The 17,130-nt window shown below is 44.3% G+C and overlaps 1 protein-coding gene across 5 annotated transcripts in view; it reads right to left on the bottom strand.

Moving 5' to 3' along the window:
* Positions 1 to 15,714, bottom strand: part of GRHL2 (grainyhead like transcription factor 2) — a 68,018-nt gene extending 52,304 nt beyond the window's left edge. For 3 of the 5 annotated variants that reach the window (XM_069005256.1, XM_069005258.1, XM_069005257.1), the window contains exons 1-2: positions 15,396 to 15,711; positions 2,717 to 2,906 (exon numbers count right to left, since the gene is read on the bottom strand). In XM_069005256.1, the coding sequence (XP_068861357.1) occupies positions 2,717 to 2,906; positions 15,396 to 15,415 (210 nt within the window). In that variant the 5' untranslated portion in view covers positions 15,416 to 15,711. Of the gene's footprint in view, positions 1 to 2,716; positions 2,907 to 13,169; positions 13,323 to 15,395 lie in introns of all 5 variants that reach the window. The other 2 variants (XM_069005260.1, XM_069005259.1) reach the window with 2 other exon arrangements.
* Positions 15,715 to 17,130: the final 1,416 nt, after the last annotated feature.

Raw genomic sequence — 17,130 nt, 5'->3', positions numbered from 1 at the left:
CTTTTGAAAATCAAGCTAGGCCAAGCTATCTCAAAATCAAAGCTCATATTATTCCAAAAACACACGCACACTTTTCACTTAATAAAACAAGATGAGAAGGAAGATACGATGCTTTGGTGAGCTGTGCACTGAGACCATTTTAGCTCAGACAAAAAAGGCTTTTTAATTAAACCATAAGCACCAGGTAAGCCCTCCTGTTAGAGAACAGCCTGGAGAGTGTAGGACTCCTACTTAGGGAAAGTTTGTGGACCTTTCTCTCCTAGTATGGGGACAGGTCAGGGCATGCTGGTTTATCATCAGAAACACTGACTTCTGCTTTGCTGATTGCATCAACAGCTACGAGAAGTAAAAACCCAGTCAAGTCTGGCCCCTTGACAGACTCAGAATTGACACCAACTGACTTAAAAGATTTGTATTCCCACATACCGGTTTCCTGACACCAGCACAGATATGAAATCACCAAGGGCAAAGGTGCTGCCATGACCATATTCTTCTTTTCCTGCTGAACCAGCAATTTGGGAGCTAGAACTTCTATCTTTTGCACAAGAAGACATATCCACTCCATCAAAGCAATTAACTCGGGATTAAAGAGCAAGAATAGCCCTAAGAATGGGCTAAAGCCATGCTTTTTGCCTTTAAATATTTTAAAGAAATACCAGAAAATTATCTGACTTTAGAGGAAAAACAGTATTACAGTGCACTACAGTAGCCAATGATAACATCAACTTTATCTGCAAGACAGCAGCAGTCAGAGAGTTCTAGCCAGAGCCTCTCTTTCATTTAGGGACATCCCCTTTCCCTATTAAGCATCCTGCTGGTTAAAAAACCTCCTTCATATAGTTTTGAGCTGGGATAAAAGCCACAGTTTAAGTATGTTGATTCCCTTTTAAGATTATATATTTATCTCTGAATGAGGGTCTGTGTTTAGGTAAATATCACTACAACAAAAGGGAAAAGTTAAAAAAACTAAACAGTTAAATTCAAATAATTCCTATTAACTGGAAAAAGTCCTTCAAAAATATTATCCAGCATGTCAGAACAAATGAGCCAGATAATAAATAAGGACAATTCAAGAGTCTGGTGTGCTGGAAGTCCTCCATACTTCCACATTACAGCACAGTGGTTAAGTTTTAAGTTCCTGTTTGGGAGTATCAACAGCAGTTATCATTTCTTTCCTATTTAAGACAAAAATAGTTATGACTGAATGCTGGAAATGGCTTTGAAATGTTAATCCCACCTTATTCCATCTGAACCCCAAGTCTTTTGCAACTGCCTGGAACAAGGAACAGACATGTCTTTTAGAACATGGTTTTGAGATAGTTATGTTCTGGTTTTATTATAAAAATCCACCAGATTAATGAACTGCTGTATAGAAAGATACTACTAAGACAGAAGCCAATAATCCAGATGCTCATACACATCCTGAATTTTATGAATCCATATTAATTTCACAGACTCTGGCACTGTGGTAACTATGTCAAGCAGAGAAAAGGACCTTTTTTCTTTCTCTACTGACAACAACACACAAAAGCAAGGAACATCTCTTGAAATATAATCAGCAAAGCAATTAAAATAATATTTAACCATAAGGTTGGTATATGGGATCTTGCCTACAACCCCTTCTCCTGAACACTCAATGTCAGATTAAAAGGAGGAGTCCATTCTTTAAAAGCATTTGTACTAATAAATACTAAAAGCAAAGGCTTTTAATTCCCATTCCTGTTACTTCTTCATTAATTACAAGGGGACCTGGCATTGCTGTGCTGGCTTTCACATAAGATCATCTGTCCAAGGCAGCCATAGCTGACTTCAGGGGTATGGAGATTGTTCATATTCATATTTCATACTCCAGTGCTTGGGAAGCAACACTCATTCTGTTTGCAGAGTACCAACAGGTCAGCATGGGTTTCAGAGTGACATTACACAGAGATGCATCCTGTAGGACTCTCTTCTGATTTCAGCAAAAATCTCAAACACAGCTTTACCTAAACACTATAAAAAAATAATATATATATATATCTCATATATATATATATATCTCTATATATCTCATATCTATCTATCTATATATATAGATAGATATCTATATATATAAGATGTTATCAAAATGTTATGTAAAGCCCTGGGTTTAGAACATGACAAACTGAAACTGTGTCAGCGCTTTGCCTGTAAATTGACTTAGATCTCTGGCTCTGTGTCCAGCTCCATTTCTGTTCTGCAAACTTCCAGTGCAAGGGCTAGACCTCACTGTATGTTTGTATACAGCCTACTGCTATCATTATACAAACAAAAATAACATGGGAAACTGTCAGATGAGAGATACTCCAGTTAAAGAGCAAACTAAAACATGTGTGGAATGAACCAGGAAAGCAGACAAACCTACAGATGGACAAGGCCTCCCCTCTTACACTTTTTAAAGAATATTTCAAGTATCATCCAATGTTCTTGCAAAGGAAGAGGAAGAACACTACGCTCAAAAAGTAAACATGATAGAAAACTTAATATGGGATTTCTGATATTGTTTTTCTCCCTCCAGAACTAAATACACATCAAAACTGTTTCAGACAGGCTTGCTATAATGGAATGGGTGCTTGATGGAAATATTAGAGAGAAAACAAGATGCAGTGACTTCTGTCTTTGAAAACTAGCTCTTTTGATAACTCTTAGAGTGGTCCCTGCTAGTGCAGCAGGGAGGGATAATGACAGAGTTACCTACTTTATAATAGTCATACAATAGGCCAAGAGCAGCAGCACTGTCCTCATCACCATTTATGCTCATCATAGCCTTGGTAGCTGCTGTTAGGGGATTCTCCAAATACGACTTCCAGGCTTCATCTTCACTGGTGTAGGCTCGTCTGGTGTTGAATGAAGTGTCATTTGGCACTAAGGCCACAAGTCGCTTGTTACTGCATAGACAGGAAGAATAAAATTGTGATCCAGAAGGGATTACTTTATTCACAAGGCACGGTAAAGAACATCAAATAGCTCAATTAAAGTTATATGATTACATCAAGCAAGCATCTCTGTATTACACTTGGTGACATAAATATTTATCAGTATTAGGTATCTTCAGTACTTAAAGATTGAAATGCGTGCAGATCTTGTGATAGTAATTCAAATGTATTTTTACTAATATACAGATAGAGCTACCAAAATATTTTAAAATTATTTGGGAAAAAAAATGAAACAACAATATGAAAACATTTGGCCCCGATATTTTTGCTACATGTACACTTGATTAGAGGGAAAAAAAAATATCCAACACTTAACTGACATAAAACATGAATTAAAAACAAGAAAAAGCATCTAATACTAATCTAGGCTTCACCTAAACAGAGTATAGTTCAGTATTTATTAAGTGGGTACACCTTAAAATTGAGCTATTCTCTGCTTTTAGAATGCAACTTGTCAGTAATTTCAGAGCAGTTTTCTGTAGCAGGACATAAGCAATAAGTCCAGTGGATGGAACAGAAGTCAACATATTTGGTCTCAATTCACACTTTATCACTCACCACATCTAGTTATAGACCCATGGTAACACACACAAGACCATTAGTGAATGGGATTTGCAGCAAAGCAGTTTCCTCCACCCTGAAAGTGGCACAAACTGACCACTGCCCGTGTATACTGCGTGAGAAGCTGCTGCACCACAGCTATGGCTGAAATTTCCAGTATAATGGAAACATAAATGATGATAATAGCACCTGCTTTTGCAAACCGTTCAATAAACTTATTGATAAAAGAACTACATAAAAAAAAAAGTTGCAGGACTATTACGTAAGATTGTAGGCAAACAGATTAGGCAAGGGAAATACTGGTGTGAGGGGTGTGCTGCTTCATAGGTGTTACAAGAGCACTGTCAAGAATTGTGGCTCAGGTTACAAGGACCACAATGAAACTTTTAACACGTTACACCTAAACTTGAAAGCTGCAGAGATGGCAGAATAATTAAATATACCAACTTAACTGGTAAAGCTAGTAGTTATTCCTGGTGACCTTCATAAAACACTTTTTGCTATCTTCTACATAAAAGCCAGTTCAGTAGTCAGTCTCCTCTTTCTGCTCTGCCCTATCTGCACCGGTGCCAGCTCCACAGATCTAATCCAACGAACTGCTGCTGTTGCACAGAGAGTGGCATTTAAACTGTGCAAACAAGACTTTTATTTGTTTTCAGAAATAGGATTTGATAAAAGCACAACTGAACCCACGCAGTAAATGCTCTCGGATGCCAGGAGCATGCCTTGCCTGGCCCCCTAGCTGCAGTGACCAAAGGCTGGGGCTTTGCCAGAACTCCACTGTGGTGCAAGTCCAACCTGCAAAGTGCGTGCTCCAGTGTTTAAGGAAGAGGAGGGGGATGGTGGAGATTATAATCTCTATGGTACAGAGCACTGTTTACCAGTTTCTTTATTTAATGGAAAACAAAATAATCCATCTGGTACACAGCACAATTTTATGAGCTCTGTGGGGGAAGAGGGCATTTCATAGCTTCGTATCAGAAAATACAGCCAACTACAGTACTGGTTCTATTTTTCTTTCATATAAAATAACTGGATTTTTTGAAAAAAAAATTTTTTGAGGACCTTTCTGCCTGGCCTTTTGCTGAAGATTTTTGTTCCTCTTGTTTCCACATATACATTTGTGTTGTTACAGGTTTGCTCCAGCAAGTGAAGGTGAACACAAATTAGGAGCCTAAGGAATACAGAGGGAACTGCTAGGTCCGCTTGCCTTTTCAATACCTTATTGTTAGCAACTCAAATCAGATTTGCAGCAGCCCTGCTGTTTGTGCCAGAGTTAGCTGAGTGCCTTTTTCCACTCTGGAGCAGTCAATTCTCCCTGGCTCAGAGGCAATTATTCCAAGCAAGGATTCTCCTTTCCTTAACAAAGCTCCCCTTCAGCTAAATCCGGGCTGTTTCACCGTATGGGCAGCTGCCCACTGCAACGCACAAATTCCCGCTCGTCCACCTTCCTGTAGCAATCTTCCCTTACAACCAATAACTGCCTTTTGTTGCTTGGAGCACTCACAGCCGTGTGACAGTCATAACTGATTCGTGAGCACTACAGTCAAACAGCAAGATCCCTTTAAAAACACACCTTCTAAGACTTGGGCTGTGCTTGTCTGTGAAAATGCTGGAGGGGAGGAGTCAGTCTCTGCTGCTCTAACTTAGTCAAGATGATCTTAAAGCAATGACCAGAGTGCAGTCTCTCAGAGGTGCATATATGATTGTGTTGGGGAAAAGCCAAAGCAAATGCTCTAGAAACAGCAACTCGGTAAGTAGACAGTTGAGATGGTTGGAAAGGCACAGGTGCATAGACCTAGAGCCTTCCCAACATCTCTCCAGAGGATGTTTTTTCTAAAACTCAGGTTTTCACATTTGAAAACAAATTATCTGTCTCCTCTGCCTTGAGAGATGATCTGAAGCGTAATCAACTGACACACTCATTGTGTTTACTCTGCAAACAGACTGAAACAATAGCACTAAGAAAAATAAAAAACTTCCTCATCACCTCTATCCCTGTAATCAGCTCTGTGGGAGGTTAATGGTCAGAGCTAATTATCATGATTTAACATAGTCAATCATTTCAAAGATTATAGCCAAAGCAGTCAGCCAAAACAATTGGGCTCACTTAAAGAAAACTTCTCTATTAAATAAGGTCGTTTGGATGAGAGGGAGAGTTTCTCTGAAGAAATGAGACTTGTGTATGCACACACATTCCCTTTCATTTTTGCACAACTGCTGAACCCCCTGGAAGATTTCAGTTAAATGTGACAGAGGGGTAGAAAAGTCCTCCATAACCAGAGGAGATAAATACATTATATTTTAATGTATGCCAAGAAAACCCAACATCTTAAGTGAGGCTCTACACAGATAAGCTCCCCTGGTCTTGCCAGTCATCCTTCCATGCCAGGGCAACCCCAGCTGTTCCAGCTGTGCAACTGTTGACAGCTGCTTGGGAGGAGAGTGGCACTTGGACCATGTGGAACACAAAGGGTAACACCTACCAGTAACAACAATCCCACTGTAGAGCTGCTCTGACCATCCCAGCTGAAAGAAAAGCCCTATTTGGAGCCTGCAATTAGCAGATCCATAGATCTACGGATCTTATCAAAAACTGCAAATCCATCAGTGACTATATCCACCAAGAACCACATACTTAAGGAAGAAAGATAGGCCAAGATTGCAAGACTTCCACTCAACCTGACCATCAACACCAGCAAATACCCACTGTAGCCCCAGTCACATCTGAAAACCTGCTAAAGACCAGAGAACAAGAGTAACCCCTGCTGTGCCCATTCCTCACCCGGGCCAGCCCACCACCCCTCTATCTGGGAGTCAGGATGTGTGCTAACCAGAACACAGCTGTAAGGGATGCACTTGTACAAGCACAAGTACAAGCACACCATCACTTTATCATGGGGAAAAGCTGAAGAATTCAGGATACTTTGTGTCTAAAAAATAAATGTTTCCTTTCAAGATATCACTTGAGCTCCGCATGAATGTAAAATGTTTCCACTGTTTTATGTCAAACAGTAATAAGTGTGAGAGAATGAAAGGTATTTTCTGGGGAATGGTCTATCTAGGAGCTAGATTGTTCTGACACTGGAGCATTTATGTCAAGACTAAACTTCAGATGGCCTTTATTTTGTAAAATCTTTTTTTCTCCCCACGGCTTAGTAGAGATTTTCCTGTTCATACCATCTGACGTGATTTGTGTATTCTCATAAGACATACATAAAATTTTCCAGATTAACAGCAGTTATGGTGATCTTTTTTTTAACTTTTTTAAAATTAAGATTATGGAATTTTATAAAACCTATACAAGTGTAGTGTATAAAGATGTCCAAAACTTTGTTTCATTGCAGTTACTGCAGTACGACAACGTAACCTGGAGAGGTACATTGTACTTAACATCTATAAATCAGCTAAATTTAAAGAGCCAGCCTTTCAAGCTCTTCCTCGGATTAAAGATAATGAGCATATAACAGCCAGCCCTCGAGGCTATAAAATCCTTCTACAGGCAAATTCTCACCCAACTCGATGCAATTTGCAAATGAGTTTACAATGAATCAGAATTGCCCATTAACACACTCACGAACAGCGATAAAAGGCTTGGTGATCAGAACTTCCATTTTATTCAGGAACTGCCTGCCAGTCTCTCAAAACCAATTTTGATGCTCAAAAGCTTTCTCTTGAATTTGCAAAGTTCAAGCAGCCCTCAACTTCTCAGCTGTACCTGCCACTGAACATAAAGCAGATTGATGCAGCCATGCTACATCAAGTACATCTGCATCCCGCTCCATCATACGCTCAGCATTCCATCCTGATCCAGTGGGATCAGGATGGCATTAGTGGGAAAGAAACCTTCTTCCTACTTGCCCCACACCTTTTGCCTTGCCCAGGAAATTCAACCCTGAAATCCAAAGCAGATTGTTTAGGCTGCCAATGTGGGCATCCAGGCCAGGCACTTCCATTTTTTAACTACAGGGTTTTTGAAATTGCATTTGTTCTTTAAAAAAAAAAAAAAAAAAAAAAGGTTACAACCAAGCTGCTCCATGAATACACCTGCAGACTTCTTCACCCCATAACAATGCATGAGGACCTTCCCCTCCCTGCAGAAGCTAGGTACCAGAAGGGAACACACAAGTGATATGTGTGAGGCAGGAGATTGGGAGAAGTTCCAATTCCCAGGTTTCAGCCCAGGCCTGAGCCTGCCCATTCTTACACAGGTGAGATAAGAGCACAAGGCACTTCTGCACACATCCTCTGCAAAATGTTCCTTCAAGAGAAGGGATACAAGGCTTTGGCCCATACAGCTGTTATAAAGCATCCAGAAATTTTAGCACTAGTCAAATAACTGGAAAAGGCAAGACAGACTCACATCACCTTCGTTCCCAGCCCAGCACATCAAGGCCATAGGATATTTACCACAAGCTCCTTGTTAGTTGCATGATAAGAAGGTGAACAGGGCAACTGTCCCCAATCTAGAAATACTGGGAGAAATACATATTCCAAAACAAGATGTTACCCAAAGGGACCACTTCTGTTGCACACAGACATGCATCACACACCATGTTGCATCCTGCCTCCAGTGCAAAGTCAAAGAAATGCTGAACTTGTAGACAACACCCATGTTTCATTTGGTGTGACAAAAGGTACAGGAGCATGCTCCAGATGCATCCAAGAACCGGAAAAGAGAGCAGAAATTCCTACTTCAGTTTTGACACAGCTAAGGAGGGCAGAGTATGATCATTTACAAACATTTCAGTAGCCCTAAAAGCCTCTGTAAGTTTATTTTACACTTACATAAATCTCAGTTCAGCTATAAGACAACTATAAAACAGATCTAAAACAGATGTTCATGCAATTTGTCATAAAACTAATGCACATACATATGAATTCACAGGCACAAAGTGAAGAACTATGACCATTTAAAATGCAGGACAGATCCCACAGAAGCTGCGTAAATTAAAGTTCAGATTCCAGATCATAAATTTCTGCCTGTGCTCATTACAGAGAGGTATACATCAAACTTAGTCCTAGTGCTTGAAACCAATTGTTTGAAAGATTCTAATGTTAGTTTTGGCCCAAGTTTGTCACCTTCAGAATACTACTTTGCCTAGACATCAAGTTAAAAACAAAACAAACAAACAAAATACCACCCAAAACCCGCAACAATTTGTGTGGCTCTTTGCAAGTTTTGATTTATTTAGTTTAAAAAAACTTGAGACTCGTCAGGATTTATTGACAAAGCTATAATTAAATAGTCTGCAACACTGTTGTTTCAATTAGATAATAGGGTTCCGTTAAAACTACAAAGGAGCATAAACATTTAACGAACAGGAAAATTATGGCCCATGTGTCCCAGCATTTTGTCTGGGAATGGTGTGAATGGTGACAATCACACCATTCCCAGAAGCACAGCAGGTCTCCAAAATGTACTTAACCCAATCCAGTGACTATATAAATATACAAATGAATTGAGAGTGAAGGAAAAAAAATCAAAGCATTTAGACCACCAGGAAACAAAAAGGTAAGATGCCCTCTGGCCCAGTCAGAAGTCCATACCAAGGAAAAAACTTCCATTAAAGAGACTGAGTCATTTTGCCTTCTAATGAGTGCAAGTTTGGGACTCTTGCAATTTTGGGACAATTATACTTTTTGAGCACAAGACAAATCTGAACAAGATTACACACGTGAAATTATTAAAAGAAATTATTTTATCGTTACTAAACACTCTGAGAGGAAGTAAAATAATATATTAAGAATAGCAACAGTGAATGGCAAAACAGACTAGTTTAACAATTAGATGCCTAGTAGAAGTTTTATTTGTTTTTGCTCTGAACCAAAATAACTTAAGCACACAATAGTGATAAAGAGATTAAAACAAATAGGTGATTCATTAACATAGTTAATAATATTTTTTTGGTCAATGTCAAAACGAAAGTATGAAAAAGAAATCTGACACAAGGATTAAATACATACAATAAACGCCCACTGAGGACTAGTTCAAGTAGGCAATTACTTACCCTGAGACAGACTTTTTATACCTGCGATTTCAGACTTTTCTTTTTGTTTCACTTGTAATTAAGTATTATTTCTACCAGACAACCTTTTGTTACTTGTGTACTAAGCCTGTTGCCTTTTTTTTATCCAAGACAAACAGAGTCTCAAAAAAAGAGCAGGTTTCAGCACATTTGTAAAAAAATCACTGACATCTCAAAAAATGAGGAAAACCTGAAGCTCACAGCATTTCTGCAGGAGCTGACAGAGTGGATCAGAATTAGCAACTATTTAGCAGCTTCATAGCAGGTCATGCTGTTTTCCTAAGAAGTGCACTTTGAATGTGCATAGCATCCAAGGTTGTTTTAGCTGACTTGAAGCAGCTAGAAGCAGGCTTTAAAATTAAAAACAGGTCATGACAAGGCTGCCCAGACCTCCTGCAATTTAACCTGACCCTTGGCCCCATGGTCCTTGTTCATTCACTGCTTCCACAGAGTTAATGTAAATGGAATAGTTACTGCACTGACAGCATTGATTGCTGTTTTTTCAGGATATTAAATCTTTTACAGAGTCAGAAGGAAAACATGAATTCAACAAGCAAACCTGGGAGTCAAGATTTCCCACAAATATTTTTTAAAAGCACACAAACCCAAAAATATACTTTACAGAACGACTAAAATACATTATTATGGAATATACCATTGCCTCCCCAAATTAGTCAAGCTAACAAATCTATTTATATAAATATATAGCTATAAATAGATAAATAGATATATAAAAAACATATATATGTAATCTTTGATGTTTGAGACATACTCTCACGCTATCGATACATTGCAATATTTGACTTCACAGTTCACATGTACTTAATATGGTTTCCTTGGTTAAATATTTTGTAATTTTGTAACACTGTCTTTTTTATGACATTAACACTGTAGAAGAACGGAACAGTATCCCTGTATACTGTCTGAAATAATTACTTCTCTTAACTAGCTAATACTGTCCCAATCACTGATTAAAAATCCCAGCAATAATTTCTAGATCAGCATTTGAAAGTGCTATTCTGTGTGTGTACAAAAAAGGGAAGCTTAATTGGCTGCTTCCTAATAAAATAAAAAAAAAATATTGAAGGTAGCCACTGCACTAGATTAGTATTTGTGAAAGTGTTTGACAACAAATGTCAACTGGTATAATATCATTTCCCCTTCAGATGTCCCAGACAAAACAAGGAGGATGATGTCCCTGCTAACCTTTCCACAGGGAACAGGTTATATGATCATTACAATCAAGTTAAAGTGACCTGGGAAAATCCCCTCCCTCCTCTTCGGCTTTGATCTTCAGTCTGGTCTCAGACTCCAGCACCAGAGAGACAGCAGTGTAAACAGCAAGACCTAACCATTTGATACTCTTCCTGCTCTTAGTTAAGCTTATGGTTGCAAGTTCTATAAGGTTCTGGACACTGATTTTCCACCTTTCTTGCACAGAAATGGTTTTCTAGGGAACATCTGTGACAGCATGTCTGACATTTGAAAAGTGAAGAAACTAAACACATCTAATTCCTGTTTCCCCATTCATTCCCAGATGAGTAACCTAGATGAGTTTGGAAAATTAATCTCATTGGATGCCCTATTCACACAATGGGCTGTGGAGAAAAAAAAAAAAATTGAGTGAATTGTCACCTAATTGCTACTCAATATCTGCTGATGGGAAATGTGTTTGGACCTCAAAGAGAAAAATAAGAACAATACAGAGAATGACATTGTAAATGACAAACCCCCTTTGTGTGTTACAGTACTAGATGCTCAAGGTAAATATTATGAGGGTAATAAATCAAAATTACTCTGTGAAGAGCCCAAGATCAACTTCTGCAACAGATACTACCAAACAGCAAGCTGGATGTGAACATGCCTCCACTGCCACATGGGAACAGGTCTGAACCCATTCCCACCTACGGGCTCGCTCTCCACAGAGTTATTTACCTACAGACCAGGTAGACTGCAGACCCAGGCTGCCCCAAGCCCTCCTTTATGTGGGCAGTATCAGCGTGCCCCAGCTCCAGCTCCCTGGTGTCCTGAGTATCTCTGCACAGCCTGGGCTGCTGGGAGCCCGATGGGGGGGCAGTCAGGCAGCCGGCAGAGAGCCACGGCGGCCGGCATGCTGGGGCCTGCCACGAGCCTGCCCTTCCTGCAACTGCCGTCCCAGCCCACCCAGGACTCACACAACCCCAGGAGCAGCAGGGGCAAACTGTGGCATTTACAAGACAGATCCCAAATGGTTGTACAATTGCTGCTCCTCATTCACAGAAGTACTGTCAATTTCTAAAACCCAGTCAAGTCTCACAAGTAGTGAGCTCACTGATTCACTCCACTAATGCCCTGGAGCCATGACTGGAGTTCCGTGGTGATCATCTTTTGTATAGTACAAAAGAAAAACTTTAGCCTATAAATTCAGAATTGTACCCTAGAATCATCTTTTCACCCTGCAAAAGGGATGCTCCTTCCTCCCCACCCTATGTCCCCCAGTGTCAATCAATCCCCAGGTTCCCCTCAAAGGATAGGGAAATTGAATAACAGAAGCAGCAGCACAGACCTCTAAAACACTCAGAGTGGGAGTGACACGCATTTCCTTCTGCGGACATTATGGTCTGAACAGTTATTTTCTTAACACCTGCCATTTGCTTGCACCCCTGCTGCATATGAACCCAGACCGATGAAAAATTGATGTCAAAAATAACCTCCTCAACTCTGAGCCAGTTCTCTAGCTGCACAAACAGCTCTTCTGACACAGCTGAGAGGGTGGAACAGAGGTAGGAACAAGTGGCCACAGCCTGCTTAAGTCGGTACTACCTCTGAAAAATGCATGTACAATCATGCCTTATCTCTCCTGACCCAGAGTTTGTGGAAGCAAGCAGGCAAGACCCAACTTAGGTAGAAAGACTAAAGGGAAAGGCACGGAGATAGCACACCTATCTTAAGGATAATCTCCCCTTCCAAGCTCCTCAGTTAGCATTAGAATCAAACACCTGGTTCTTTAGCATTTTCACCTGTCCACCTTCCTCCCTTAAAGCACTACAGAACCTATCCCTACTGCTCCCTCCAAAGACAGACATTGCAGGCAGCTCTGTGCAGTAGTGCAGCAGGGTCTACCACCTCCCCATAAAAGCCAGCAAGTGCCACAGAACGTATTTTTCCACACTTTCTATATCCCCTCCACTGCTTAGTCCTTTACACCAGCACTTTAGTAGCACAAGCCCCACAAAAACACGTCCAATGACTGACAAATTAACTGACTTCGAAATAATGAGCTCCACTCTCCAGTCTTGCTTGTAGGGAAGATCTGGTTTTAAGTAAAAGAAAGGCCATGTGGAGGAGAATAATGTACTCTCTGGATTAGGTTCTAATTGGATATAATTAGAGCCTAAAAAAAAAAAAACCAAAAAAAAAAAAAAACACCAACACCAAAAACCTTCCCATGCAAACTCCTCACACCAGTCTATTATCTCATTCCATCTGGTCATCTGTTCTGGAAACAAATGTATTTGTCTTCTCATGTTACACTTGCATATAGAGAACACAAGGGATTTCTTTACTCTTCACTTCCTTTTCAAACTCTTACCTATCACCTAAGAATTTTCTAAACACCTTAACCAGAAACAGATCACAGGCATACCTGCAATGGAGCAAGTGCTGTTACTTGAGGTTGTGTGCTCTGAACTGCTCTTAAGTTCCTCACAGTGGTAACAGCAGCAGCACTACACAGAGCAGGGGATGAAGAGCATTAATGCTCCAGTCTCAGAAGCTTTACACACATGCCATATTGTTCCTGTTGGAAAGGAAGGATAGCCCAGTATCTCAGTATCATCCCAGACCCAGAGGGAAACCACTTTTGCCCTAGTTTCTGACATGAGTTAGCGTTCCTCTCCACTGTTTTTCTGATTCAAAGCCGACTATGGTGAGAAGTTGTTCTTCTGACCCCCCCCACCTTTCCATATTCCCCTCCCACTCCCACTAACTGCCCTTGATCTGCCGCAGCCTAGTTTCTGGCTGCTGAAACTACTGGCAACTAGGCTTAGCCAGGAAGTAACTTACAGGCCCCTTTCACCTTCGTGCAGTTCTGGAACTGCCCATCGCCTTGGGATGCCCTCTATCACTGCTTGTCAGCTCTTCCACAGTTAATCTGGTTCCCCTCCCAACTGAACGACTGCTCTTTCAGCTGCTCCTTCACTTATCCGAACCCCTCAGGGCTCTATTCTTATTCCCTTCCTTGCACTTTAATCATTTACTGCTCTAATCTGGCCACCGAAGGCATTAGTTCCCATCCCAGCTCAAATGAACTCCTAAACGCCACTCTCAACTCCTACCCAAAAAAATTTAATTTCATGTCAGTAGCTACCTTTGTACAATCCCACTGTCAGCTGCTATTTGAAAAAGCCAGGCCTAATAGTTTTGTTTAATCTTTCCCGTCCTGTCTTTTCCCTATCGGAGGAGCCAACCCTGCTGTTTTCTTTTGTCGGGTAATCTCCTTCTTTCACTCCTTGACAGGCAGGTTGTCACCAAGCCTCAATCCAACATCAGGCTCCTCCTCTCCACCTCCTTTGGCACAAAGGCTCTGGGGAGCCCAACCAAGGCTGGCACCTGAGCAACACCAAACGTAGCCGAGGTCACACCCGTGTTTGGGGCACTCCTACCTGCACCAGGGCAGCAGTAAAACAAAACAGCCACCTCCCGCCCTCCATCTTCCTTACCCCGTAATTCTCGCCAGCCACCTCCTGCAGAAACGCTAATCACCCGAGCAGGGAAAATGGCCTTCCCGCCTGGCTGCCTCACGGCGGCTCTGGGCGCCACGCCGAGCCACCCGCCGCCATGGCGGGAGCGCGGCATCGCCGCTGCAAGTTGTTTACCGGGGGTAAATACCCCACCCCCGGCCTGGGCCGCTCGGGATCGGGCGCCGGCGGAGCTGGGACGGCAGGAGCGGCGCACGCCGCGGCCTCCGCGCCCACCGACGGCTCCTGGCGGTGCTCCCCGTCCCGGGGACGCCGAGCCCACCGCAGTCCTGCGCGTCCCGGGGGGACCCAACACCACGGCCGGCGGCACCGGGAGACAATGGGAGTATCCTTGCACCCCTGCCGCTCTGTCCCGGCCTCGCTACCGCCAGGCCCGAGCGGGAGAGGGGCTCAGGCGGGCCCGGGGCCGACAGGAGCGGGAGGCTTCCCTGGCCTCTCTTCATCCTTCTCCTGCAGCCCCGTTCCTGGGAAAGTTACTTTTTAACCCCGCCGGTCTCCGAGCAGCCGCGGGCCCGCCTGGGCGTCCCGCCGGGAAAACAAGGTCAGGACGGCGAGGGAGAAGGCGCCCCATGGAGCGGCCGGGGAGCACCTGGGCCGAGCCAGGGCCTTCCTCCCGCCGCCCGGGCCCCGTGCCCCGCCGGCCCCAGCCGAGGGGAGGAAGATGGCCGTGCCCGGCCCTTTGGGGATAAAAGCTCTTTGTTGCGCCAACACAAAAGCCAAGAAGCACTTTACGTCCGGGGCCTTCGGCGGGCGGAGGCCGCTCCGCTCTTCCAGGGCGAGGAGTTCTCTGTCGCGAAAAGCGACCCTCGAGGTGACGGGGGAAAAAAAAAAAAACCAACACAAACAAATAAATAAAAAAACTAAACTAAAAGGGGAGCTAAACAAATAATCGCGCAGCCCCACGGCCAGGCGGAGAACGAGGTGCGGGGCCGCGAGCCGCGTCCTCGGGCGCTCCGGAGTGTCTGTGCGCCCAGTCCGGCGTCGCTGTAGGAGGGAGAAGAGGGAGAAGCGCCGTCCCGGCGGGTCCGCGTCCGCCACGGGCGAAGGGGAACACGGCCAGCCCGGCGGGCCGCCCCGCGCAGCGGGCGCAGCGCGTGCCTGCGATCACTTACTTGTCCGTCTCTTGTGACATGTTTGATCCAATGAACTCTTTTCCCGGTGCCTCCGTCTGCCTGGCGGAACTGGACTTTCAGGTCTGTGCAGGTGAAGGTGTGCGTGTGAACGCCCGGGACGGCAGAACCAGAGCTACTGGTAATTCTGCTTTCCTTCCCCCCCCCCCTCTCCCGGCTCCACAGCCAGCCGCCGAGGCAGGACAGGTAGAGCCCCCTCCCCCTGGCATGTGGGGAGCGGCGGGGCTGGGGCGCCGGCAGGGCTCGGCACGGGAGAGCGGCCGGGCCGGGCGCGCACAGGTAACTTTCCCGAGCAGCGCTGGATTCTTTCACTAAAGGAGCGGGGAGAGGGACGAGCCGCGCGCTGATTGGGCGGCGCGGCCGCCAGGTGCGCTGCCATTGGCAGAGGCGCGCACAGGTGAGGAAGGAGCCGCCGCCGAGCGCCAGGTAACGAACGCACCGCGCGCCCGCGCCGGGAGGCACCGCGGGGCCGCCGCCAGCGGGAAGGGACGGAAAGAGAAAAAGAGAAAAAGAAAAGAGGAGCCGGCGCTGGGGCGGCGAGCAGTTCCACCGTCCAACAACGCCTCCCTGCCGCGGACGGAGGGGCCCGGCCGGCCGCGCTGAGGAGGCGAGGAGCGGCGCGGGGCCATGGGTGCCCCGTGAGGCTGAGGCGGCCCCTGGCCGCGGTCCGCCTGCCTCACCTGTTGGGCTGCTCTGTGCCCGAAATCCCCGGCTTCGGCCGCTGGCCTGTGGCTGCCGTCGAATAAAGCCCAGGGAGGCGTCGCCCTTCACAGGACAGTTTGGAAGATTGTTTTTTTCTTGGGTTTGGGGACTTTTTGACCTTCCCCCCCCCCCCCCTTTTTTTTTTTTCTTTTGACCTTACTACGGTTGGGACCAGCTGAGTTTGACGTTGGTGAATGTCTTTCCGCAGAAGGCATCTCACGGCAGCAGGATGAGGTGGTGCCAGGTGATGACACCCACTGTGTGGATCTGAGAGCTGATAGCTGAACTGGGGGATGTTGATGATGGGTGTTGAGGGGTCTGTTTTGCCAGCAGGGGAAAGCTGGAAGAGAATGGAAAAGCTGGAATGGAGTGTTTATTGAGGCTCTATTATGCAGGGATGAAGTGAACGGAGAGGACTGCAGATCCATCAGTCACCCTTCAGCCCAGTACAACCTACTGTGTACTTTGCCAGAGGATCAAAGTGGGTTTACGAGGGATAACAGGATCGGGCTGTGGGGACAGCAGCTTTGACCCTGATGGAGGAGGTAGGGAAGAGGAACTCCTTGAGTCGGTTTGAGAACAGGGAGTGGAAGGGTAGCAACGAGACTCCCATCTGCTATCACCCATTCTCAGTCCCCATTCCTCCATCAGAGACAGGTCAGGACTGCACTAATCCTTCCTGCTACCACCTGCCCTCCTGGAGACATCTTTCTATACTAGGCACCCAACTTGACTGCTGAGAACCTCTGCTGTGCAAATCGTGCTGAATGTGTAAAGAATGCACCACTATGTGGGGTAGACCATTATGTTACTTAGTCATCTTTGCAAGACAATTACCTGAATTATTTCAAACCCATCAAATTTATAATGTCTTATTTGAAGGGAATTTTCCATTTTCTACCTTTGATTTCATAAAATCATAGAATACCCTGAGTTGGAAGGGATCCTCAAGGGTCACTGAGTTCAGCTCCTGAACAGGGGAATTTCCCTTGACAGGGGAATGTAGTAGGAGGGA

Source organism: Aphelocoma coerulescens, chromosome 2 (assembly GCF_041296385.1).
Source record: "Aphelocoma coerulescens isolate FSJ_1873_10779 chromosome 2, UR_Acoe_1.0, whole genome shotgun sequence".
Classification (NCBI taxonomy): domain Eukaryota; kingdom Metazoa; phylum Chordata; class Aves; order Passeriformes; family Corvidae; genus Aphelocoma; species Aphelocoma coerulescens.
The sequence above is the reverse complement of the archived record's forward strand: the minus strand, read 5'-3'. Positions and strand labels throughout refer to the sequence as shown.